Source organism: Phyllostomus discolor, chromosome 2 (assembly GCF_004126475.2).
Source record: "Phyllostomus discolor isolate MPI-MPIP mPhyDis1 chromosome 2, mPhyDis1.pri.v3, whole genome shotgun sequence".
NCBI lineage: Eukaryota > Metazoa > Chordata > Mammalia > Chiroptera > Phyllostomidae > Phyllostomus > Phyllostomus discolor.
In genome coordinates, this window is record NC_040904.2 from 60,664,540 (window position 1) to 60,692,318 (window position 27,779).

The 27,779-nt window shown below is 37.2% G+C and overlaps 1 protein-coding gene and 1 pseudogene across 1 annotated transcript; one reads left to right on the plus strand and one right to left on the minus strand.

Annotated features, from left to right (window-relative positions):
- The first annotated feature begins 488 nt into the window (after positions 1 to 488).
- SELENOT (selenoprotein T) lies at positions 489 to 24,526 on the plus strand. The gene is made up of 7 exons (XM_028501779.2): positions 489 to 606; positions 689 to 824; positions 16,008 to 16,118; positions 16,665 to 16,791; positions 19,439 to 19,526; positions 21,519 to 21,672; positions 22,396 to 24,526. The coding sequence occupies exons 1-6, from the start codon at positions 489 to 491 to the stop codon at positions 21,641 to 21,643; spliced, it is 705 nt and encodes a 234-aa protein (XP_028357580.1). The 3' UTR covers positions 21,644 to 21,672; positions 22,396 to 24,526.
- On the minus strand, positions 14,006 to 14,562 carry LOC114490417 (annotated as a pseudogene).
- Positions 24,527 to 27,779: the final 3,253 nt, after the last annotated feature.

Genomic DNA, 27,779 nt, shown 5'->3' on the forward strand with positions numbered 1-27,779 from the left:
CATCAATAGGTGTGATGATGTGATGATGTGATGTCTGATATTTGCTTCCCTAGGGGGAGAATTAGAATTATGGACAATCAAGATAGAATGCAGCAATTGTTTAAAGGTCATCATTGGGTAATGTAATTATAATGTGTTTGAATATGATTGAAAATTTCCAAAGACCTTCTTAAAAAAATTCTTTCACAGGGAGAAAAATTATAAGATCAAATGTATGTCCACAGCAAAGTATCTCAAAAGAGTTATGCATTCCACTTATGAGAGCCAGAGCTTCTCTTTTCTTTCGTACACCTTAATCAATACTGTTTAGTAGGTTCAGTAGGTGTTTCCTAAGTTTCTCGGGCAGATAAACGTCTGAATTAATGCAACTGTACGTAGACCCAGGCGGACCCGGAGCTACAGTTAACTGGCTACTCTGACATCCCACCGGCTCTCCTTTCCTTTCGCACTTCCCTGTCTCCAACCCAGGCTCTCCGCACACACCCAAGATGGTGGGTCAGGACAGGGAAATGTCATTCTTCCTCCCTGAGCATGCGCAGGCTCTGGGCTGCGCAGGCGCTTTCCTACCTCCCTCCCCGACCTTGGCGGAATTGCGCCTGCGCTGTGGTGAGCAGCTCGGCTCCTGCTCGGCCCTGCGCTGGCCGCAGTCCTCAGTTTCAGTGCGACTGACGAGGCTCGGTTGGATAAGATAGGCTTTTGCTACTGCTCCTGGTGGCGGCGTCGGCGTTGGTCCGGAGCGATGCCTCGGCCAACCTGGGCAGCGTGCCTAGCAAGAGATTAAAGATGCAGTACGCCACGGGGCCGCTGCTCAAGTTCCAGATTTGGTGAGTCAGTCCGCTGCGCCCCGGTTGCCCTGCGGCGCCTCCGCTTCGTGCCTCTCCATACGCCGAGGCCCGGCTTCGCGGCCTAGCGGGATGGACCTTCCCTTGCCCGGAACAACGGCGCCAGCAGCCTTCCGCAGTCTGCGTTCTCCCGGTCGCTTTCCCGGACGGCCAGGCTTCCCTCTTTTCCTCAACGCACATCTGCTCGCTTATTTTTTTGCGTCCTAGAATGGTGGGAATGGGTAAAGGGAGGGCATGAGAAGGTTAAATACTGAAAGGCGAGGACGTGGGGACACTTGTTAGTGCGGAGGACTGATCGGCGGTGTCACGCCATGGCTTCCCATGCTGCAGACGGAGCTGGGCGTGAGTTGGCGCAGCCTTGGTGGAGGGGGCTCCCAGCGTTTGCCACCCAGTTCACTTTTTCTCTCCCCTTTCCGAGGGTTATGCCAGGCAGCCGAGTCTACCCCGCCAGTTGAGGGTTAATTCGGGTCATTGAAGGGGACCCGCGAGTGATAGACACCTTTTTCTCCGGGAGCTGCCTGCCTGGTGACTGAGTGAGGGAGTAGGCTCCTGACAGCCCGAGGGCGTGGAGAGGGCTAGGGAGGCTGAATCTCAATTTGCAGTTTCCAAAGAGTGTTTGAAAAAAGGAGTATATTGCTATTCTGCCAACCGTTCCCTCAGAGACAAGTGGATCGTCTCCCCCTTTCTCTCTACACCCACCTCCCGGGGGTTATCTGCCCTGGCGTCTCTTTCTACCTTTCAGATTTCCACTTGCGCGTTCAGAGAAATAGAAAAAGGAAATTCCATTAGTTTTCGACTTTGTACTTTAAGTGATTTTGTTACCTAGTTAAGTATTAGAACAGTAATGCATTGTGATAAGGTAAATGGGCTTGGGGAGGGTTGGAAAGACTCATTTAAAATAAACATGGCAAAATGGCAGAAATTAGAATTATGTATTGCAAAAGATGACTTTTTTTTTTAAAGAAAGGATGATCAAATTAGTAAATCATCAGAGTACTGATACTTTGGAATATTGGTGTTGGCCAGAATGCATTTAAAATCAGCTTTTTCAGACTTCATGTATTAACGTTAAGGGTACCAAAGTTTAGACTTTGTACTTACCAGACTACTTTTTGGCTTAATCTTTAAAGACTAAGCAACTTAAAAAAAAAAAAAAAAAAACAGTAAGAGACCTTTAAGAGTCAGAAAATAAGATGGTGAGACTTTATTTTTTGAGTGAGAACTAAAAACCTTGATATTTTTGTGATTAAAAAAGCTCTGTGTACTGTTTACTATGATATATACCTGATATATATCATCTTTCATATTATACTGCAAATGGGAGCTAGGGCTTGGCCATTTTAATTTATTTTTTAATAAGCTGGCAATCATATTAGGAACCTGTAAATACTGTAGTATTCTTAAGGTTTAAATGTGATACTTTTGGATTCAAGTAGTTTAAAAAAGACTGCAATTTCCACATTTTGTAATGTTTCTATTTTCTACCTTTGTATCTTTTGGCTTCGCATGTGGTTTTCACAAAATACTCTTCTTTTATAGTTGCTTGTATTGTAGTACTTGTCACAATAACATGTGTACCTTCCACTAAGGGTATTCATAACAAAGTATTTAAAATGTGTAAAACAAATGTAGGGAAGAGCATTTAGTCTTCCAGATTAAACTTAAAAAAAAATCCTAAGTACTGTATTGCAGTTGAACTTTTAATGTTTAGTTTTTCTTTTTCTTCCTCCTTCCTTCCCTCCCTCCTTCTTTCTCTCTCTCTCCCCCTTCCCTCTCTCTTCCCCCTTCTCCCTTCCCTTCCCCTTCCCCTCCTCTTCCCTCCCTCCCTCTCTCTCTCAACACACTTGTCCCAAAAGCCTAGTAAGAATTTTCTTTTTTATTCACCCTGAGTGTGGTAGTGCGTACAGAAGTGCTTTAGTTTTCCTTTTTCCTTTTTAAAAGATTTCATTTAATTTATTTTTAGAGAGAAGGGGAGGGAGGGAGAGAAACAATGTGTGGTTGCCTCTTATGCACCCCCTACTGGGGACCTGGCCTGCAGCACAGGCATGTGTCCTGACTGGGAATAGAACCAGAAACCGTTTGCTTCATAGGCCACCACTCAGTTCACTGAGCCACAGCAGCCAGGGTTTGCTTTCTTTTTTTAGTCTGCAGATGAGAAAGAACTTTACTAACAGCCCTACCAAATACAAGTAAATTTAGCTTGTTTGTTACTTTTTCCCTGTAGGGATTAATTTGTATGCAGTAAGGTAAATATTGGGTTTCTGGTTTTGGTAGAAACTCTTGGACATTTATTTGCAAGATTGGGAATGGAGAGGAAGCTAAGACAATTGAGGGTAAATATGTGAAAGTTTTTTTTAATTCTGTTTGAAATCTGAGTGCTGTAAAATGCAGTTTTTCATTAATTATCACTGTTTACAAAGATGGTACTATTTTTACTTTCTTTCAATTCTTTTGTCACTTATTTTATATTTTTTACGACTACTATACCTTAATAGATCATCTGATATTGTGCCACTTTTGTAATTGCTAATAGAACAAACAAGTAACAACACACAAATGGAATTGAAGGTGGAGGGATCAGGTGTGCAAAATAGCTTAAAACAAACTTGATTATTCTACATTTGTGTAAAAATATTCATCCAATACTTGCTTGTGCCAGGGACTAAAGATACTATGGTGAACAAGACAGATATGTCTCCTCATGAAGCTTACAAAAATGGCACAGTGTTACTTTACATACCTGAATGTTTGGTTTATTATGTCAATTGATTGAGCGGTCCAATTGGGTAATTTTGAGGATGCTGAGTTCCTATTTGGGGAAAAAGTTTATCCTGCTTATTTGGATGTTTGAACATTGAACATAAAAAGGAAGTTCTCTAATCAGAACTTAAAGTTCTATTCTTACAGTTTCCTTTGTTGTTATTTTTATGTGTAACTGTATTCTGACAGGTACTGTTTGGCATGGTTTGTATGCATACTTTAATTTTCCCACATATGTGAATTAACATGTAATCAGATCTATAGTATTTAATTAGTTGTTGCAGTTTAAACTACAATTAATAGTTATTTGAACATGTGACAGTTGATTTACTGAGAATGGTAGATAAAATAAAGATTTAATAACATAAGCAGAATATAGCGGAGCTTTCCAATATTTGTTAATTTAAGAATCCACTGCTGTATTATTAGGACAACCAAATTACAAGTAGAGTTTTAAGACATAAATGAAGCTATTTCTCCAAAAGGAAAGAGTTCATTTAAATTTATGCCAGCTCAGCTTTTGTTTTGTGGTATGAAGGCAAGAAAATAAAGATGATTTGGATGTTGATATCTGATCAAATAGTACAATACTGAATTGAAGAAAGCTGAGCAGTTGTGAGTTTTAGAGATCATGTTAGTTTCTGTGGACTTAACAGTTGCATGTTCAACAGATATTTGAGCATCTGCTCTGTGCAGGCACTTTGGTGCTGGGAATTCAATTCAGTGCTGTCATAGATGTTACAGGCAAAGTGGAAAGCAGTCATTAATCTGTGGACAACACATTTAAATTACAGTTCTGTTAAATACTGTGAGGGGAAGTTATGTGGCATGAGAGAGGCTTAGGAGAACAGAGAAGGTTTCCATAAGGATATGAATTTTGAACTGATATTTGAAGGGTAAAATTTATTTAGATAGAGCTTTCAAGTAATGGGAATAACATGTTTAGTGGCCTCATAAGTGAGAGAGAACATGACTTCTTAAGGAGGCCAAGGTGGCGTGGACCCTGGACGGTTTGTTAGGCCCTGTTAAGGAAAGATCAGCTAGGATCTCTGTGGAAAAAGCTTTCCAGGGGCCAAAGAGTAGATGTGGGGAGAGCCTCTAGGGGAACTGTTGCAATTGCCCAGGCAAGAGGTGATGGATCTTGGAATAGAAAGGTGGTAGTAGAAGTAGAGAGTAAAGGGGATAGAGATCTTTAGGAGATAAAGTTGGCAGTTCTTGATGATGGATTACATATTTGAGGAGGAGAGAAATGTCAGATGACTCCTGAATTCTGGAGCAATGCTGCACCATTCACTGGGATGATAAAGGAGACTAGTTTTATGTGGGTTTTTTTGTGTGTGTGGTGCAGGGGAGGGAAAGGGAGTAATCCTGAATTTTTAAGACTAAAAACACAGTAGCCAGGGGAAAATCCTACAAAATAATTTCATTTCTCCCATATATCCACAGTAACTGAAACTAAAAACTTAAATAACAGTTACTGTGTTTCACCAAACTTAAGATATGTAAAATACACCATTATTTTGTATACTACCCAGAAGAAAAAAATACTGCCATTTAAATTGTGACACACTAATGATTATAAGATAAATCCTTATTTTTTTAAAAGATGCTAAATAGAGGGAACATACTTGGAATCAATGAAACAATGAGCAGTAAGTTGATCCGGATAGTAGAGTAATACAGTGTTAAGAGAGAACAAATAAAATGGTGGCTACTACAACTACCAACCACTACATTAGGTTTTTAAAGTTCTGTAATATTTACATGGAATTTTAATGCCATTTTGTTTTGTTTTACCATTTTAAACAAGTAATTGTAGTATGTAACTGAATACTATGTAATAGTTGTTTCTACTTAATAATGAATGAAGTACTTTAGTTCAAAGCTTTTAGATGTAGGTAATGTGTTTAAAGGTTTTAATCTCTTACAGAAAATTGAAATTTGTTTATTTACAGTCTGCCATTACAGTAAGTGGTAGAATTCAAATTGAATATATCATTTAAAAATGCCAGTATAACCTCAAATTTTGAATTAGGATAGTTACTGGGAAATTGTGCATTTACTGGATATCAGTTTGAGTCCCAGGTTCTTACTTGATCTGCCTCTTACCTTTTGAATGACTTTCAGGAAAATAATTTCTTTAGCTTTCAACTTGTTCACCTGTAAAACAGGATGTTGGTTGCATTCCAATTACTTCTAGTATACAATTCTATTGTATACTGGTAGGGAGCGTAAATGAAAAAAGTGAAAGCATGCATATGTGTTTCTGTTTTTGTCACTTAAGAGTTATTAGATCTCTGGTTCCTCTACTAGTCACCTTCCCTGCTTTCTAAAAAGGAGGTCTTGTTTTTATGTGTATGAGGTCTGTCCAGAAGGTTTCAGCCATGTAATATGAAAAATAGAGATTTATAGAAGAAGATACAAGAAATATTGTACATGGGACAATGACACCTCAGTCCCCTTCAAAGTAGGCGCCTTGGGGCCTCACACAGTTTTCCCGGTCACCATCAGCTGCCCTGTCATACTTTCCTGAATCTCACACTTTCCTGAATCTCACTGAAGGTCTGAAATCTCTTCCCTTTCAAAGGTGATTTTAGTTTTGGGAAGAGCCAGAGGTTGCAGGGTGCCAAATCTAGGCTGTAGGGGGGCTGAGTCACCTGGTTGATTTAACGTTTGGCCAAAAAAGACTGCAGTAGCCGGGCTGTGTTAGCAGGCGCATTGTCAATGATGAAGCATCCAGGCAGCAGTCGCCCATAGCTGCGGCCCTGTGAATCATTCTTGTTTCCGTGGAGGACTGTTCAGGCTTAACACAAAATTTGGTGCAGGTTCTTTGCTCTGCTGGCTGTCATTTTGAATGTGACAGCCACCACAGTACACGTGCTCACTCAATGGCGTCTACTGCCCCCACTGACTAGTGCAGTGAATGCATGTGCATTCCAGCTCGCTCTCTCTCTCTCTGTCTCTCTCTCTCTCTCTCTCTCTCTCTCTCGCTGTCTTTTTCCTGACAGAATTCGTATACCTTACATTGATTGGAGTGTAGCCTGGGATTGGTAAGGAAGAAGTTTTTCACATAGGTTTTATCAGCAACTGCTGATAATCAAGTTCTCATTTTTAGGCCCTTTTTTTCATGCCACTTCCTCCCCCCTCTTTTGTCCATTTTCTAGGAAATTATGAATTTGTTCTTTTACAGTAATATTTGAAAACCAGTTGTTTGCTGGGAGAGACAGACATACAATAAAATATTCTGTTCTGAGTATTCTGAAGCGGGGCATATTAGAGGACTTTAAAAATCCAGAAGATGGAAAGATTGCCTATTCAGGGGAGTTGGAAGGCTTTGCAGAGGAGGAAATGAAATCTTGAAAGGTATGGGGAACCTCAACCAGAGATACAGGGAAGAGCTTTATAAACTAAGGGGAGAATATATGCGAATGAAGCCTCACTCAGCATGGAGGAGGGAAAAGGACAGAAAATGAGGAGAGCTAGAGTCAAATAATCAGTTAAAAACAGCTAGCAGAGTGTACGTCCTGCCATTTATCAAGTGCTTATTATTATAATTTATTATTTGTGTGGTCTTTATGCTGTTATGAGAATTTAGTAAAATAAACCTTTAAAACTTTATTCTGATTTTCAGCTTTAAAAAATGCATATAGCTTTTCTGGCCATGAAAAATAATACATGTTTGTTGTATGTACACACTCCTGTTTGTAATTTTTTAAAAAAGCATTTATCAGGTTAGTTTATTATTAACTGCCTTAATATCTTGTTCCTTGTGTGTTTTATAGAGCGCCTTGTTCAGAATTCATTGCTTAGAACATTTAGAGCTGGTGATGTACCAGACAAATGTCTATTCCTACTTTATCTACTAAAGAGAATGAAGAAAAATAAAGATTACTTTTAAAAATGCAGTTTTCAGTGATTAGTGAGCTATTGGGCTGATCATTGTTGTAGACGATTAGAAACTACAGTATTTACAAAACATCTTCCTGATTTTTTTGGTACAGCATGGGGGAAATATTAGTGAAGTTATTGGGATGTAAGTAGCAGAAATCTGTTTAAACTGGTCTGAACAACATATTTTAAAATTACCAAAGAATAGTTTTAGAACCCAAAGGCAGGGGTATAGCAGGGCCTCAAGACAGGGTGAAAATAGAAAACTGGAAAGTCTGAGAAGACTTCATTCATTGTTTTTCTGGTTCATATTTGTATTTTTCTCAGTAAAATGCACTTAATTTTTCTCTCTTCTCAGATCGACTTACTCCTTTTCTCAGTCCTTTTGAAAGATTATCAGTGCTCTGTACCCACAACAGCTCTGGTGTTAAATTTTAGTTCACCTGTGTGGAGATAATCGTTTTTTAAAATCCCAGTTCATCTGAAACATCAGCTATGGCAAGGGATAAATGGATCTAATTCTATATATGGGTGAGAAGACAGTTTGGGGGTTGTGGCATTATAAATAAAAGTGGAAGGTGATTTTAAGAGATGAGAAAAGCAAATTATAAATATTTTATAATGGCAAATGTCTGAGATTGCTCTTTTAAAAAAATTGAGAGTATGGTTATTAGAGCTGGGGACAGTGAAACAAGAAAGGGCCTGGGATAGAAGGAGCAACAGGAGAGAGGCTAGGTGGGCTGCTTTGACTCTCTAGAAATGTTACAGGAAGGGAGTGAGCCGAAGCAAGGCTGCTGTAGGCTCACTGCAAAGCCAGGAAAGGAGGCCTTGGAGACAGTTTCATGGGGTTAGCCTGGGTAAAGTGTTGCTGCCCATTGTTCTCTTGGGGGCCCTTAGAGTTTAGGAGAAAGAAAATTCACTAGGGCTCTGGTCAGGTAGTTCATTGGTTAGAACATCATCCTGGTCAGGTAGTTCATTGGTTAGATACACCAAAGTTGAGGGTTTGGTCCCTGGTCAGGGCACAGAATAAGAATCAACCAAAATACATGAATAAGGGGAACATCAAATCAATATTTCTCTCTCTCTCTCCCTTCCCACCCCCTCTAAAAATCAATAAGTAGAAATTTTTTTAGAAAACGAAAATTCACTTGAAAAGGAGATTTGAGTGGGATGCCCTAAGGAGAGCACACCCTGTTTAAATAAGAGCTTGTGAGAGGTTGGGATTTGTGACAGGCCCAACTTTGATATAAGTAAGCTATTTGACTGTAGTTAGGGGCAGGTGTGTTATAGAAAAAGGGAAGAGCAGGTTGTTTGGCAAAATGAATTAGACTGAAAACATAATGGACTTTAAAAAGCACAGAATCTATTTCAAATAGCATCCACAGAGAATATTTCTGTATTTCCTAAATTTCCTTTCTGTTCATTCCACGTAAATCATCTAAGTTATATGCAAGTTCTTTTAGAAAAGTATTCTGTGAAAAATATTTTAAATTGAGTAGTTGCAAAAGTTAACTATATAAATAAGATATTTCTGTATTATTAGAAGGAGATTTGCAAAATGATTAGGACTTAAATTTAAGATTGCTTTTCAAGATTTAAATTTAGTTCTTAAGAAACTTTGATCCAGGGACAGAAAGAATGGGCAGCTGCTGCAACATATTTTTAACATGTTTAGGTACTTATTTGTTGGAGATATACTAGAAGTCATAGTTTTAGTCACTGACCCAGAAAGAATGGAATACCTTGAGGGAACTGGGTGTGGTGGTAGAAATGGAATGATTACTGGCCTTTTACTGCCCACCTCGATGAAATACTACACATTTTATTTCCTGTCAACAGTATTGATAGCTGTTTCAAAACAGAAAAATGGTTTCGAGAAAAACAATTATATAGGAAAAAAGTTCCTTGGTTTTTATTTACAAGTCTGGGGGCAAATACAGAGAAGAAGGTTTACTCATGTGTAAATAAACTTGTCTAAAAATATGTTTTTTGTGTGTCTTATAAACGGCTTTCTTTTTCAGAAATAAGAAAGGTACAGTTTTAAAGTCTTGGATTTCAGGGTTATGGGCTGCTGATTCTATTTGGAGTTTGGTGCAAAGATCTGAGACTACACTGAAGATGGGGGACTAGAAGAACTGAGGATAGAATTAGGCTTCTGAGCACAGTAGCTAGAAAAGTGGGTGACTGGGAGGAATCTGACCAGTAGTGTTTGTCTGCACATAGACACACCTCTAGCTAGAGCTTTTAGGGCTCTCCTGGGTGAAAGAGTGGAACTCTCGGAACAAATGTGAGGGACTCCTTGGAACCCACAGGCTTAGATCTCCTTGATGGAGAATCTATGTCCTCATCATGGAAGAACCACAGAGATCTCTGCGTCCAGGAGTCCAGCTGTGTAGGCAATTGATTATGGCATTGTAGACAGAACTTAATTCCTGGACACAGGGAAGGCTAGCTCTTGCATTATCTAATTGTTCTATTGGGGTCTAATGGAAGGGGCCCAAGATCTCATGTCACAAAGTCTGTGTTCTAGTCTCTCCCCTGACTAAGGTCACTCACCACTACATACTACCCACTGCCTAATATAGACTTTGTTTGATACATAATAGGCAGTCACTAAATATCTGAGTCAGTTAATAATTGATGCATGAATATATAACCATGGAAAAGTCACTTGATCTCTCTGATCTTCATGTTTTTCTGTTCATCTATTAAAAAGGAAGTTTCAGCTCAATTAACTGGGTCTCTAGTTCTGAAAATACTGCATTAAAAGTTAGATACTATCATTTTAAATAACCAGCTCCATTGTAAACACCAGAACAAACTTGGGCATTGAAATCAGGTGGCATTTATTGATTTCAGGGTAGCAGGGTACATAGGTAGTCTAGATTATTTTTATAATAAAAGCATGATAAAGAATTTCTTATAGAAAAAGGAACTGTGGCAAAATACAAATACTTGATGAATCTAATAATGGTAATAATAAAATATTGGATAAGTTAAATGTTTAGTAAAGATAAGGTATCTAGAGATTTATAAGTTTTTTAAGTATTTAGCCATAGAGATTTGTCTCCATTTGGAAAAAAAACATACTTTTTTTAAAAAAAGATTTTATTTATTTTTGGAGAGGGGGAAAGGAGGGAGAAAAACATCAGTGTGCGAGAGAAATATTGATGGATTGCCTCTCACACACCCCCAGCTGGGGACCTGGCCCACAACCCAGGCATGTGCACTGGGGAAATGAACCAGTGAGCTTTAGGTTTGTGGGATGATGCTCAACCCACTGAACCACACCAGTCAGGGGCAAAAAAACTTCATGCTTTTAATGGATGAAATATTCTGTGAAATTTTTATTCTAAATGTAGAGAAAGTATGAAGGATTGTAAAGAAAGACTGATGAATTTCTCACTTTTTTTTTAAATGAATTTTCTTAAATTGAGATGCTGATAGTTGGACTATCTCACCCTGTCAGACATAAACTTCTGTACTCTTCGGTTGATGGTGATGATTGGTATGTTTTTCCTTGATGACAGTGTAATTTAAAAAGCTGCTATCTCAGGTTTTACTCTACTATAACATAATTGCTGATCCTGCTTTCTCTGTACCAAGTGGTACTTTCATTGCTTTATATTGAGTATGTGTTCCATAACTATGTGTTTCATGTATTTAAGTGCTATAGAAATTGTATATATTTAAGGCAATGATTTGATATATGTATACACTGTATGTTGTGAAATGATTACTACAAAAGGTTAGTCATCCATCACCTCACATAATTCCCTTTGTTGTGGTGACAGCATTTAATATCTATTCCCTTAGCTACTTTCAAGTATACAGTAGAGTATTGTTAATAACGTTCATCATGCTGTACATTTGATACCCAGAATTTATTCATTTTAAAACTAGAAGTTTTCATTCTTTGACCAGTGTCTTCCCATTTTTCCTGTCCGCAGCACCTGGCCACCACCAATCTACTCTCTGTGTCTGTGAGTTCAGCTTTTTTAGATTCCTTGTAAGAGTGAGATCCTTACAATAGTTGTGTTTCTCTGACTTACTTCAGTTGTTATAATACAGTCAAGGTCCATCCATGTTATTCCAAATGTCAGGATTTCCCTTTTTTTGGCTAAATAATATTTCATTGTATTATACGTACCATGTTTTCTTTATTCATTTATCTCTTGTAGATGAGGCATGGTTGTTTCCATGTCTTGGCTGTTGTAAGTAATGCTGTATTGAATGTGAGGATGCAAATATTTCTTTTTTTAATTGAATTTATTGGCTTAGTATTGGTTAATAAAATTATATTCAGGAATACAGTTCTACAATACATTATCTGTACATTGTAGGTGTGTTTACCACCCCAAGTCAAGTCTCCTTCCATTACCATTTGTCTCCCTTTTACCGTCTTCTACCTCCCTCCACCCCCAGATCCCTCTGGCAATCACCAAACTCTTGTCAGTATTTATGAGTCTTTCTTTTTTTTTCCTTTGCTTAATCCCTTCACCCTTCTTACCCAGCCACCAACCCTCTCCTCTCTGACAGCTGTCAGTCTGTTCTGTGTATCCATGAGTCTGTCTACTGGATTCATCACATAGGTGCGAATATTTGAGATAGTGATTTCATTTCTTTCAGATATATACCCACATGTGGAATGCGCATATACCTACATGTGTAGATCAAATGGTAGTTCTATTTTTAATATTTTAAGGAACTGTGTACTGTTTTCCACAGTGGCTGTACCAGTTTACATTCCCACCAATGGTACACAAGGGTTTCCTTTTCCCCATGTCCTCACCAAACTTATCTTTTTTGATAATAGACATCCTGGCAGGTGTGAGGTGATATCTCGTTGTGGTTTTGATTTGTGTTTCCCTCATAAATTAGTGATGTTGAACATATTTTCATATAAATATGGGCCATTCGTTCAGGTCCTTTGTCCAGTTTTTAAACATATTATTAATTTTTTGGTTATCAAATTATATGATCCTATGTATTTTGGATATTAACTCCTTATCAGATAATTTGCAAATGCTGTTCTGTAGGTTGCCTTTACATTTTGTTGATGATTTCCTTTGCTGTGCAGGAGCTTTTTAGTTTGATGGAGTCCCACTGTTTTATTTTTTATTTTGATACCCTTTCCTATATTTTCTTTTAAGAATTTTATGGTTTTAAGTCTGGCATTCAAGTCTTTAATCCATGTCGAGTTGATTTTTGTGTATCATGTAAGATAGTGGTCCAGTTTCATTCTTTGCATGTGGCTGTCTAGTTTTCCCAACGTCATTTGTTGAAGAGACTATCCTCTTTCCCTATTCTATGTTCTTGGCTCCTTTGTGTTAAAAATTAATTGACCATATATACAGTGGTTTATTTCTGGGCCCTCTCTCCTGTTCCATTGATCTATTTGTCTATTTTTATGCAAATACCATACTCTTGATTACTATAGCTTTGTAATATAGTTTTGTTACAGAACCCCTTGAATTCTGTTACTCTGGGTTCTTTTTGCTCGCTACCAGTAAGAACTGTGGCCCTTGATGCCAGAGTTTGGTAAAAAGGAAAGGAACTATGTATTCCAAAGTTACACAGGTTTAGAATAATGGCAGAATTCTGCTGTTAAGTCTCACTTCCTTTAGAAACAAAGAAACACCCACAAACCCACAGTCCTGTGCCCCCTTGCCAAACCAGACCAGTTAGAGGTGCTGTCTCTCAGGAAAAGAAATAGAAGTCTGTAGCTTAGCTGGGCAGGTTCCCATCTGTGTTCTGGCCTCCTCCAGTGGTCTGTGCTCAACCAGGCTCCTGCTTTTAATCCAGAACCACATCCTCATGGTGGCCTGGGGAATCCTTCTGCATCCTGTCAAACCTTGTGGCCAAGACCCCGGACTGCTGCTCCAGGTTGAGGCTTCTCCTTCTCCAGCCACATGGTCAGTAGCAAGCATGGCTGCTACATCCTGCTTTTTCTGCTTCTGTCTAAGCTGTGTGGTCAAGAGAGGCCCCTCTGCACTTTCAAATGGCATGGTTGAGCACCTGGGTTTAAATCCCTGCACAGCTCTTCCTCTGTAACCTCATTTCTGACTCCTCCCACACTGGGTTACCTCTGCCAGCACTCTGGTTTCTTCTGCCTTTCTGAGCTGCCATTAGTCCTGGCAAGCTTGGCCCGGTGACCTAGGCTCCATGCTGCTCTCACCTGCACTGCAAGCCCCTCCAGCTACATAGCTTTGCAGGTTAGAGTCAGGGCCCATCTCCCTTGCTCCAGCAGGAGCAGCTTTTAACATTACTAAAACATTGGCCAAGTTCTTTAGACATGCCAAGTAACTCTGAATGACCCTGCTCCACTTCTCCCATCCTTCATCCTCCAATTGATAGCTGTGGGGATTTTCTCCATTTTGGGGGACTTCTGTCTCAGCACCCCTTTATAGTCTGGTATCAGGAAGTATTGAGTTGGCCAAAAAGTTTGTTTGTTTTTTTGTCTGTGAGATGACTCTGGTAGCGTTTAGTTGTCTTTAACTTCATTTGAAACAGTGTTTTGTTTTGTTTTTTTGTTTTGTTTTCATTTCAAATTTTAATTAAAGCTGTATATAAGATTACATTATTCCTGCATCTTCTCAATTGTTTCTTCCTTGTATTTGCCCTTTTCTTTTCCTACTTGGGGAGATTTGGCTTTATATTCAAGGATCTTTTTGCGGTCTTTGTCCAGTTTTAGGCTAGTGATGACCACCTTGCTGGGGTAAATGCCCACATGAACAGTTGTACCATTAGCTTTCTCCCACTGCACTCCTTTGATGTAGATGATGCATTTCTTCCTGTAAACCTGGACTACTTTGCCAATTTGCTGCCCTTTGTAATGTCCTCACACAACGTGAACTTCATCATCCTTTCTGATGGGCATGGATTGAACATTGTACTTGTGTCTCAGCTCTTTCGAAAGAGAAGACATAATCTTGCGAATGTGGGAAGGTGGATTGAAATGCCTTTTACGGTTCTTGCTCCAGTCAGAAGTCACAAAGGGGTTGAACTTCATTTTGACCACTGGCCCCTCAGCGATGGCCGCAGGAGGGAAGAGCATTCCAAACAGTTTTGTTAGATTGTAGTGTGACAGCTGTCACATCAGCATGTATTGGAAAAAACTTAATCAAAATTGGTGAATTTTTGTGCAGCCATTTTAATATTGAAGATGGAAGAAAGTAAGCAACATTTTTGGTATATTATGCTTTAGTATTTCAAGAGAGGTAAAAACACAACTGAAATGCAAAGAAAGATTTGTGCAGTGTAGAGAGAAGGTGCTCTGACTGATCAAATGTGTCAAAAGTGGTTTGTGTGGTTTCCTGCTGGACATTTTTCGATGGATGATGCTCCATGTTTGGGTAGACCAGTTGATGTTGAACACAATCAAATTGAGACATTAATTGAGAACAATCAACATTATACTACTCAGAAGAGAGCTGACATACTGAAAATATCCAAATCAATAAAGTTCTCAGTGAAAATGAAAAATGTGTCTTTTATTTTATGGAAAAAAACATATGGACTTTTTGGTCAACCCAATATGATTCCTCCAGCCTTTTTTTATATATATAGATTATTTTGGCTATTTGGGGATCTTTCTGTGGTTTCATAAAAATTTTAGGATTGTTACATTTCTGTGAAAAATGCCATTGAAATTTTGGTAGAGATTGTGTGAAACTATAGATTGCTTTGAGTAGTATGGGCAATATTCTGATTCATGAACATGAGATACCTTTTATTTGCATCTTCTTCAATTACTTCGATCAGTGTACTTTTTTTCCCTCATGCACTCTGATGGCATTTCCTCCTTTACTTTTTTGGGCAACATACATCATGTATGTATGCATAAGCTAGCTGTTCAGAGATTTTAATGAAAATTATTGGGTGCTGTTGACTGAATGTCTGGAGTAATGGTGTGGATTTACCGTCATTTTGCTGAAAATTATCTTTCCAATCTTTGTTTTCCATTGCAAAGTAGCATCAGATTTTAGAGTTAGAAGGGATAGAGAAGTTTTTTAAGTTCCTCTTATTGTGATTGAGCAAGTATGTTTGCCCAGTGAGGGCCGAGTGAGAATAAGAAGTAGAGTTTCTTGTCTAATGCCTTGGTATTTTTTTAAGCTTCTAGTGCCCCAATTTTGGGAGTCCCTATTTCAGATGAGTAAGAGTTGTTTTCATTTCAGTGTTTATGTAGCCATTGATTTTTTTAAAAGATAAATTGATTTGTAAATTCAAAATACATTGACATTTATGAGTAGGTATTTGCTGTTGTCCGACAATAACCCAAATCAATATAGTCTAATATTCTAATGGAAGGATTTACTTGAGGGTAAGGTAATTTAACATATGTGAAACTTGTGAGGAAAACCTCTTTACATCCACCATCCAGCTCAGTTATTATTAATTTGTGACTGTTCTTGAGAAACACTTTTAATCTTGGTAATTTTTAGGCTTTGTCTAACTGTGGAAGAAATCTAGGCATATTTCCAATCACTTACAGGAAGCGTTTTTGTTTTTCTGCAGTGTTTCCTGAGGGTATAGGCGGGTGTTTGAAGAGTACATGCGGGTTATCAGCCAGCGGTACCCAGACATCCGCATTGAAGGAGAGAATTACCTCCCTCAACCAATATATAGGTAAGTAAATTTTAGTGACGTAAAAGGAAAAGAATTTGACTTTACAAAATTTGTGAAGTAGTTTAATTAGCTTTCCTTGGTTATGGTCATTTCTTTGCTGGTTGTAATAACATACAGAGACCACTGTCTATAAATAGCAAATACAGAAGAATTTTTCTGTAAAAAGGGAAATGGATTCATTTTCTAGATGACATTCCTTCAAAAGATGTGAGGGTTTTTTTCTGTACTTGCTATTGTGGCAATTGACTGTGAACTCCAAAATTTTTATAGTCAATGGTATAAAATTCTGTACTGTTAATAGTATTTTTTAAAGGCCAATGCTACATACTGTTGTATATAATCCTATAGGTTAATTTTTAATTGATTTAATATATAGAAAATATTTTTTAAACTGTACAGGAAACTAATTACTATATTTTTCACTAGTTATAATTAATAACTTAGATTTGGTGTCTGGAAAATGTCTATACACATATACTTGAGCTATGACATTTTGAAGTAAATGAGAAATAAGGCTTCTGATGAATTTTTCTTTTCTTTTGATAGACACATAGCATCTTTCCTGTCAGTCTTCAAACTAGTATTAATAGGCCTAATAATTGTTGGCAAGGATCCTTTTGCTTTCTTTGGCATGCAAGCTCCTAGCATCTGGCAGTGGGGCCAAGAAAATAAGGTATGTAACTTAATAGCTTTGGCAGCTCTTAAGTTTTTAGGTTGACAATGAATGCATTTTAATGAATTTTTTTAAAGTACTTGTTGCTGGTTCACCTGATTACATACTTTTTTTTTCCCCCTAACTTAAAACACTTTTTATCTCTGGGCAAGGCATTTAACCTCCTTTGGCCTTAGTTTTCATATTTCTTTAAGAATGATTAGGTTTTACTTTTTATTATTTGAAGGATAGGAACATGTTACTTTAATAGAGCCTGGGCACAATGTCATTTAATATGTGATTTTGATTATATATTGTAACTAGAACTGATCATATCTAGCAAAGCATAATATATACATTATGTACGTCTTTTATACCAACTGATGTAGATATTAATGGGTTTATTAACATTAAAAACAGGATTTGAATAGTTCTTATCAAAACATACACACACATTCTGTTTATATTATTTGTCCTTTGACCCTGTTCATGGTAAATCTGTTGAGCAAATTACCTGAAACAATCACTACATACATAAAAGTCTTGTGCTTTTTTTTTTTTTTTTTTGGTAGGATCTTGGCTACAGCATACATTTTTTTCATCTGTTTTACTTAAAATCATCTTTTTTGGAGGGTCTACCTTTCTGCTGTAAGAGATGGGACTAATTTTTATTTCTCTCTTGATGAGATGATTTCCTTCTAAGAAGCATTATCTTTTGAAGTCTTATGTGGCCTTGTCTTCTGGGCTGTGACTACCTTTAGCTGACTCCTACATAGCTGTACTTTTTCTCAGGGAAGTACTTGTTTCTCATAACAGGTAAGGCCTCTTGAGATAAACATCCTCAAGTGGTACTACCTCTAATTGAAATGTATCTCTCCCCTGTTATTAACGAAACTTGATTTGTGTAGGGTTAAGAATTGGAAGTTAAGTACTTATTGATAAGTTCTTTATATTTATTGACTTCAAAATATTTTTGATGCATTTTACTTCCACAGATTCATAAAATTATTGATCTACTGTGGAAGATAAATGAATTTGAAAATGTAGTTTACATGCTGCTCACTTGTATACTGTTCCCCTGAAAGTAGACTTTTATTCCAAAATGCTGGGGTAACCTCTATGCTCACCTCAAAGCCCACCTAGCTCAAGTGGAATGTTGGCAGGGAAAGACCTTTCTCATTAGCTTTGGGCATTTTGATTTATTTTTCTTAAACGTATTTCTGTGAATTGACATCCTTACTACATCCTACTTTTAGTCAGGCGATTTTGTTAAAATTTCACTGTCCATCAGGGATTTTCTAGTTTTTTGAGGGGGGGGTATACATTTGTCTTCAAAGGTAAATGAATGTAATTTAATATGCCGGTGCTTTCTAACCTACTTTTTTCCTTAGTTTGTCTTTTGGGTTCCTGGGCCCAATTTGTGTGTATGTGTGTGTATAGGAGGGTTCCCACCACACCAACAATTACTGGACATCAACAGGGTGTCTGAGAATTCAACTCAATTCTTATGCTTATCTAACTGGAGATAACATCAGATTCCACCTGTTAAGAATTCAGTCCTACAAGACACCCACCCACCACCACCACCACCATCATCACCACACACACACACACACACACACACACAATTCAGATACCAGTTGGAAGCCCAAGCTGTTACCTGTGCTTCTGGTCAACTGGCCACAGACTGGAGATTCCCATAGCCACCTCCATGGGTTTGTTTAATTTGCTAGAGTGACTCACAGAACAACTCCAAAGAAATATTTTACTTACTAGATTACTAATTTGTTATAAAAGAATATAACTCACAAACAGCCAGATGGAAGAGATACATAGGGCAAGGTATGTGGGAAGGGAGCTTCTACACCCTCTCCAAGTGTACCATTCTCCTTGTATCTTTATATAAAGGTTCACCAGCCTGGAAGCTCTTCAGTCCCAGTCCTTTTGGGATTTTTGTGGAGATTTCATTACATAAGCATGATTGATTAAATCACTGGCAAGTAATTTGACCTCTAGCTCCTCTTCCCTTGCTTGAAACTGAAATTGACCACCACTCTAATCACATGGCTGGCTCTCCTGGCAACCAGCCTGCATCATTAGGTATGGTTCAAAAATCATGCCATTAACAAAAGAAAAGACACTTTATCCATTACCATGACTTAGGAAATTCCAAGGATTTTAGGTCCTCTGCCAGAAACTGGAAGACCAAATGCATATTTCACAGTTTGACTTAAAATGACTTGTTTGGAACATGGACAGATTGTATTGAATACATAGAGTTGCTGATTGTTGCATCAGTAGTCTCTTGTGAATTCATTCATTATGTTATAAAAATAATAAAATGAACCCTTCTTATTCTGGCATTCTTTCATTAAACTTACTAAGGCTATTAAGAGATCTCTAGAAATTCTGTTTCTACGTCATGATTATCGTGTAAGTTCTTCAGCGTGTATAGAGTTGTGCACTAATGTTGCATTTTTCTTTTTCTGTGTATATGTATTGAACATACGAAACAGCAGTAATAGTTTGTATAGAAACTTTTAAAGTAGAATTGAGAAGCAATTATCAAATAAAATGAGGCTATTTAAAGGTTACTGTGTCTTAAGTTGTCATGTTGTTTTGATTTCAGGATTACTTTGCCTATATACTTAATTATATTTTCTTTTAGGTCTATGCATGTATGATGGTTTTCTTCTTAAGCAACATGATTGAGAACCAGTGTATGTCAACAGGTGCATTTGAGATAACTTTGAATGGTGGGTAATGAATAGTTTGCATTCTGTGATAAATTTTAAGTGATTTAGAATGACCATCAGGCTTTTTTATTTTTCATAATATACTGAGTTATCTCTCTATATGGTCTTCCTCTATTCTCATGGCTTTAAAAAACATCTGTATGATGACCCCCGAATGTATAGTTCTAGAGAGCTCTAGGTCTCTCTTCTAGATGCTATACCCAGAAATCTCCTACCACCTAACTCCTACTCCCAAACTGTTGATTATATCTGCTTCCTGTAATTCTTGTATACTCCAGTTTGCGCCTTACCTGGCATTTCTCATTTATTTAATGGCACCATTACCATTCTACCCATTGTCCATGTTAGAAACCTAGGGTGACATGACTTTCTCCCTTACTCTTTATACTTAATGGATTACCAAGTCTTCTCAGTTCCACCTTTTACATTTTTCAAAAATCTACTCTTTTATTTTTCATTGGTGCCACCCTACTCTAAACTATAATTATCTTGTTACCTTTTAATACATTCTTTAAACCAGAGGTTGGCAAATGTGGTTGGTCTGTGAGATAACAATAGTTTTTACATTTTTAATTGTTAAAAAAATCAATATTTTGTGATACATAGAAATTATATATGAAATTCAAATTTTAGTGTTTATACTTAAAGCTTTGAGTTTCATCAATGAAAAAATTTTGGAAATTTAAATTTATTTCTCTAGTTGTATGAGTACCTATATTGATATTTTGCCTCTTCCTCATAAAGCTGAAAACATTTACTCTCTTGCTTCTTACAAAAAAAAATTTGCTGACACATGCTCCAAACAGAGTAGTTTTTTAAAAATGCACAGTTCAACCCTGGCCATTTATGACACTCTGCTGGTTGGACCATTATCCTGTAATCCGAAGGGTCATGGGTTTGATTCCTGGTCAAAGCACATGCCTAGGTTGTGGGTTTGGTCCCCATTGGAGGCACTTACAGGAGGCAGCAGATCGAAGTTTTTTTTCTCACATTGATGTTTCCCTCCACCCCTTCTGTTCTCTCTAAAATCAGTAAGTATGTCCTTAGGTGAGGATAAGAGAAAGAAAAATAAGTAAAAGGCACATTTCATCTTATTGCTTCAATGCCTTAAATTTATTAAATGTGTTCACTTTGTTTTCAAAGACCAGAACATTTAACATGGCCAAAAGGCCCCCTGTATGATGTAGCCTAAAGATCAGCAAACCCTGGCCTGAGGCCCATGTCCCATGCTGCCTGTTCTGTAAAGAAAGTTTTATTGGAGCACAGCCATGCCCCTTCATTTATGTATTGTGTGTTGCTACTTTCAGGCTACCATGAGAGTTGAGTAGCTGTGACAGATTGTATATCTATTCAAAATGAAATATTTCCTACTATCTGTCCTTTTATATTTTGCTGACCCCTGATCTAGTCTCTGCCTACTTCTCCAGCCTCCCTCATACCAGTCTTCCATATTTCAGCTATCTCTAACTTTTAATTATATAATCTCACTTTTATGTTTAAATTTTTAAATATGTTTTATTGATTTTCTTTTTTAGATGGAGGGACAGGATGGGGGAGAGAGAGAAATGTCCATTTGTGGTTCACTTATTTATGCATTCATTAGTTGATTCTTATATGTTCCTTGACTGGGGATCAAACCCACAACCTTGGCATATTGGGACAATGCTCTAACCAACTGAGCTACCTGGCCAGAGCTAATCTCTCACTTTTAATAATAGTAAGTGCAACGATGCCTTTCCAGCCTCTCCTATCTCCCTCTCATAGTATCTTCTAGTTTTAATTCTTATTTTACAATTGTGATTTTGTAGCTATTTATAGAGTTCTTTTTGTATTCCCCTACTTGAATATTCAACTCCATAAGAGCAAGAAGGTTAATTCTTTTGCTCACTTTTGTATTCATAGCTGTGTACATAGACAGTAAATATTTGTGGAAAGAATGTTGATTACAGAATCATCTTTAATTGGGGGTGCTGGTACCATTTATTTTTATAGATGTACCTGTGTGGTCTAAGCTGGAATCTGGTCACCTTCCATCCATGCAACAGCTTGTTCAAATTCTTGACAATGAAATGAAGCTCAACGTGCATATGGATTCAATTCCACATCATCGCTCATAGCCCCACCCATCAGCACTGAAAACTCTTTTGTAAGTAGTTTAACAATATAAGAATTATGTATACATCTTAGTTAATTCTCATCACAAATCAGCAAGACACTAGATATTGCATAAATTACCACTTGAGTTTCCATCTTGGGATTTAACAGATGGATGTTTTCTTCATTAAAGTTTAGAAGAGGTCAAGGGAGTTTGGGCCTGCCAAAATAAAGTTGTACTGCTATCTTCAAGGCTTAATAATTGGGCTTGTAACATCATTTTTAACTACAAATTTCTAGTGGCCAGACTGATATATGATAATACTAGGATGTTTATATATATATGTATATATATCCCCATATTTTTGGACTATAAGACACACCCCTGCCAAATTTGGGAGGAATAATGACTGTTAATGCTGCTGTTGAGTTCTGTTTACATTTAATTGGTGAAATATTATGTTATTAAATATTTTACCACATTTTTTGCTTCAAAATTTTTTTTCCTATTTTCCTCTAAAACCTAGGTGCATCTTATGGTCCTAAAAATATGTGTGTGTATATTCTCTTCTTACCTTCAAAAACCTAGTTCCTAAGGATATGCAGATTCTTTTAACATACTCAAGATAGACAATTTGTAAGCCAATAAAATGAACATAGAGAGATAAATGTTAACTTTTGCTAGGCAGAGATATTCTCAGGTCCTCTCTGATCAAGAATTGATTTTACAGGAGTGAAGTTTGAAATAAAATATTCTTTTTTCTCTGCCTTTCAGACATTAAGGGATTTTTGCAAGAGCAGCGTGACTGACATTATGAAGGCCTGTACTGAAGACAGCAAACTGTTAGTACAGACCAGATACTTTCTAGCAGGCTCGTTGTACCTCTTGGAAAACCTCAATGCAAGACAGTTTTTCAGTGCTGGCACATTTGGAATTCTGCACATTCGTGGAGTGCAATAATACTGTATAGTTTTTTTTTCTCCCCCAAATCCACTGAGTTAATAGTTCTTTAAAAATGTAAACATTATTTCTTGTACCTTTTTTCCTTAGTCATATTTGAAAATGTAGCAAAATGAGTTAGAATTTGTTTTTTCCCCAAAGATGTCTGTTAAATTTGTTGTGATTTTATATGAATTTTCCTTTTTTATAGTTTATTAATGATCTTTTTGGGAATATAGTTAAGTTCTCAAATACTTTATAAGAGTTTATCAGACATCTCTCATTTGGCCATGTCCAGTTTATATAGGTTTCAAAATACTGCAGATTGTGAACAGTGTGCTATACAAAATTACGGGGGGGCAGAAATCCTATATGCAGAGTACTCTACCAATTTGTGTGTATGTGTGTGCAGGTGTGTGTGACTACCAGAGAACTACTAAAAGACCAACTACTTTTTAAATCCTGTTATAGTTCAAGTGTCTTGCCTTGACCAATCTAATGAGTTAATTAACTGGGCCTTTATACTTAACTCAATAAAAATCTAAGTGAATATAAATTAAATAAAAACTTTGAATTTATTGCCCAGCGTACCTGTTAACATTATATTTAACAATCATCTGCCTAAATTTTTTTGACTTACAGATAATTTCATAAGGAACACGCTTTAGATTCACACACAATAATAGGTAATTTACCATTGATGCTCATCTCACTAAAGAAAATGTAGTTGAACCTCTTTACAACAGTAATGTTAGATGAATGGAGATCACTTGTCTAATTTAACTCAACTAGTGTATCAGAATATTATTGTATTTGAGTAACAGAATTGGAAAAAAAGTTACTCAGTGAATTTAATATCTTTTCAGAATTCTAAAAAAACTGTGAGAGTAATTTAGCAGAAATAGGACCATAAAGTAGAAAAATAGTCATATAACAACAGTTATCACATACTGTGGCCTCCATATAGGAATAGAAGTGGTAGGTCCAAATTTGTTAGTGGAAGTAAAGGGATTTGTGAAGAGTTATTATGAGATAATTCAACATTGGGTCCACCAAACACTTAGCACAACCATATACTTTGTCATTGAGTATTTGTTAAATGCATGGAATATACTGTAATCTCTGGCTGACAAGAAGTTAAGTCTGCAGAAAATTGATTAAAATGACTTATCTTTTTAATTAGGACTGAAGAGCTGTTAACCTAAGTTCATATAGTGGCAAGAGTGAATACAAACAATTTAAGCTGGGAAGTTACTTACAGGTTATTATTATTCAGGTGTAATAACATTTTGTTACCTTTGACTAGGGCTAAAACTTCGTTAACTTGATTTGTACCAGCTCAAACTTGTTAACTTCTGTAAGTTGAACATACTGCTGAGTATGTCTACGGTCTTCTTCAGCGGATGGACATTCCACTAGTGACAGTTAACCTTTTAGTATTTAGACCTTTTGTCCTCAAGCCTTGGCTGTTCCCGTGTACCTGTCAGGTCAACCATGAAGAACCTAAAATTTGACTTTAACTTTTTCCATGTTTGCCTTGGGTGAATAAATTGTCTTTTGGAGAATAGCTTTAGGTAACTTAGTCTCTGATTAAACTCAGCTGTTTTATTGATAGCTGTCTCAATATTGTTGTTTTATCTTTAGCCATATTTAAATCTAGGATTTACTGGAGTTCAGTGGAAAAAATAACAGTTTAGTGGGAAGCATAAATATAAAAAGAAAGATTTAAGGGAAAAGTGAAAGCTTAAATGAAGCTATTTAGAATATATAGTTTTATTCCTAACATTTCAGAATTTATTAGTTGCTTACAAATTTGTATGTCTATGTAGTTTATAAATGTCTATGTACTATATTAATTAGAAGACCATAGACTATGACAGCAGGTTGGCTAGTATTATTGAGGTTTTTACCACAGTTGCTATTGTGGAAGAATTATTTGTTAGATTAATCAAAAAAATGTTGGCAAGCCATGGCTTTATACCTCAGTATCAAGACGTGCAGAACAAATATGCTTTCAGAATATAAATGCATTATTTACTTACGGTACTTACATTAACAACAGCAATTGATCAGCCTTCACCACTATCAATATATAACAGGATCCCAATGATGACTCTTATTTTGAATGTTTTTAGTTTGGGACTTTGATTGTTGGCATTTTATCATTGTCATACTTTTAAATCAGATTTTAAAAATAGCCTACAAAGTTTTTAAGCATGATTTGATATTTAATAATAAAGCTTTTTAAAATTTTTTTGAGAGAAATGTGAGGAATTGTAAAGTTTGGGGCTTACCTCTCTAGCATTGTGAAAATAAACTTTTATTAAGCTCATGTGAAAGGAACCCCTCTGCTGTGGAATTAAATCTGTGCTAGAGCACTTTATACTTTAACTGTACATGGAAAACATTATATTGTATCAGCTTGTGTCCTCAGCATTTACTTTATAATGGCTTCTTAAACCAACCAGTGCTAACCCAAAGTCTGTCTCTGAAGTCTTACCACTCTTGGACCTTCAACTACTTCTCCAGTCTACAGTCCACTTGTGTTTCAATGTTGCTGAGCTATCATCAGCTCTGAGATGGCTTCTGTTCTTGGGGTGAGACAGAAAGGAACAGTTTACAGCATTGTCCATCTTTACCCCCAAGCTCCACAATTCTGAGAAAGTCATACTATCATCTCTAAATCTAGAGAGAAAAAAGAAGGGCGTTTCCCTCTTGATTGGCATAGACAATTAAGAGAGACCAAGTTCAGATATTTTTTTAAAAAATCAGCCGAGCCTTTTTTCTTCACAGTCCCTGGCTGCTTTTCCCTAGAAGCACATAAAACCAGACCTGTCTCTGAACAGAACCCTGAAGAAAAATACAAACTGGTCTTACCTACTGTGGGATGAGTATAAGTCATCCACTCTCAGTCAAGACTTAAGAATGTCTTCTGTTGCCTAAGCTAAACATGAACGAAGTAAAAAGAAACGTCGTAACTCTAAACATACTACAACCAGCAGTAGTTTTAAGACTCAAGTGTGCCTAAGAACATTGGTACAAATCCCTGGATCCCATCCTTAGAGATGCTGATTCACTTGGTCTGAAATGGGTCCTGGTAATTTGCCTTTCAACCTGTCTTCATAATGCCGAAGCCCTTAGTCTGTGGTTCACACTGAGGAGCAGTGTACCACAGAACAGAGTGCTGCAAGACTTAGGACTCAACCTGGAAGAAAATGGAGCTCATGAAACACAACAAAATTTTGCAGAATTTGCTTCATGTTTATAGAATGACAGAATGACTCAATAAGAACAAGAATTCAGTAAAATAGGAACTCAAAAGAGAAGCAATGAGATGAGAGGAAGATTATGTAATTTCTTAAAGATTTTATTTATTTATTTTTATTTTGCAGGGAAGGGAGGGAGAAAGGAAGGGAGAGAGACATCAATACGTGGTTGCCTCTTGCACGCCCTGTACTGGAGACCTTGCCTGCAACCCAGGCATGTGCCCTGACTGGGAATTGACCTGGTGATGTTCGCAGGCTGGCACTCAGTCCACTGAGCCACACCAAGCAGGGCGGAAGATTATGTATTTTTTAAATGTTTTTTCTATTTTTCAATTACTGTTGACATTCAGTATTACTTAGTTTCAGGTAAGATGTTGTTTCTAAGGAAACAGATTAGGACTTAATTTAATAAGGCAACATTTTTAAAAATCTTTGTTGGGTTAGTATTTTAACTCTTTTGAAAGATGTTTTAAGAGGAAATGTTAAATCTTTGAGTGTAAAATAACTTGTTTGAATTGCTAGATTTTCTCAGAGTAAAGCAGGCAACATGATGCTTACATTTTTTAGTGACAACTGACCTTTATATTCACATAAAACAAATAGTTAATTTTCATAGTTTACACATAGAGAAATTACATAGTTCTTATTTTATTCTACTAATCATAGTAGTGCTCTTTAAATTACTAGGAAAACCCAGACTGAGCTTAATTAAGCCCCGCCCTCCCCCCCCCATAAAGGATGTATTGATTCATGTCACTAAAAGAAATCCAATGTAGAATTGGCCTCTGGGATTCAAATATGATTATCAAAACTCTTCATCTAAGTTGGCATCGTTTCCCTATGAGCCTCCATCATAATTGGGGAGAAGGTTGTGTGAGACTAGGGAGGGTAGGGAAGAAATAAGAAATCAAGTCCCATTAATGTATTCTGGTGCAACTTGGGTCACATTTCTATCTTTGGACTCTGTTTCTCACTTGATAGTCATTCAAGTAGTTTTGTCATCTATTAACTCCTCTATTTATTCCCTCTACTCCAGCTCCTTAATCATAATTGCTTAATATAAGTTTTGTGGTTATAAGTTGCTCAGATCAATTTCTTTGCTATTTGGGAATTACCTGGAATGGGTAGAGCTAGCATTGGGTTGCTTGACTTTGTTAATATAGAACGAAGTTGGTTGGCAGGTTGCTACCAACATTCCCTTGGGACACTGGCTATACTCATTTAGTTTGTGTGCTAGCAACTCCTATTAGAAAAAAACAGCAATTGTTGCTGCTTTGTTTATTGTTACTCTTGAGTTGCTAAGAGCAGGTCTGTTTGCAGGGAAATGTATTGATGGCATAGTTCTCCTAAACATTAAAAAATGCATGTATTAGAAAATGCTGCTAGATTTCATTTTTTAATAGCCTATGGGATCTGGAGATGACACACTATTTTTATGGTATTGAAATACAGACTGATTTTTTTTTAACGTACTGCACAACTGCAGCACAGTCCATTTCTCTGTCAGGCCGGACATTGGTGTTGAGAGGAATGTAACTGCTATCCTTTTGAGTGCTTTGATGGAACCCCAGATGTTTGACCTCTGGCTAGGGGTCTGGGATTTCATATTATTGGAGGGATCATTGTATCCTTGGGGGCTGCAGCTTTCTATGAGATTGCTGTGGCTGAACCAAGAAAGTCATACACAGGTTTTGACAAAAATTGTGATTCTGTTGCTGGACCGATTCCAAGCTAGGAGCTGGACCTGCCCTAGCAGAGTTTGGGAGCTTTTGTGTGTCAGGCTCTTGACTTGTGCAGGAAAGGTTTCAAGAAAGAGTCGAACTGAGAACAACAGCAAGTTTTATTCAGGTAGAGACAAAGAGGCCAGGATGCAGGCTGACTTAAAGTGAATTGTGCATGCTCTCAGTTTTGGGGATTTTATGTGTTCCCAGTTTTTGAATTTCTGGTGCCAAG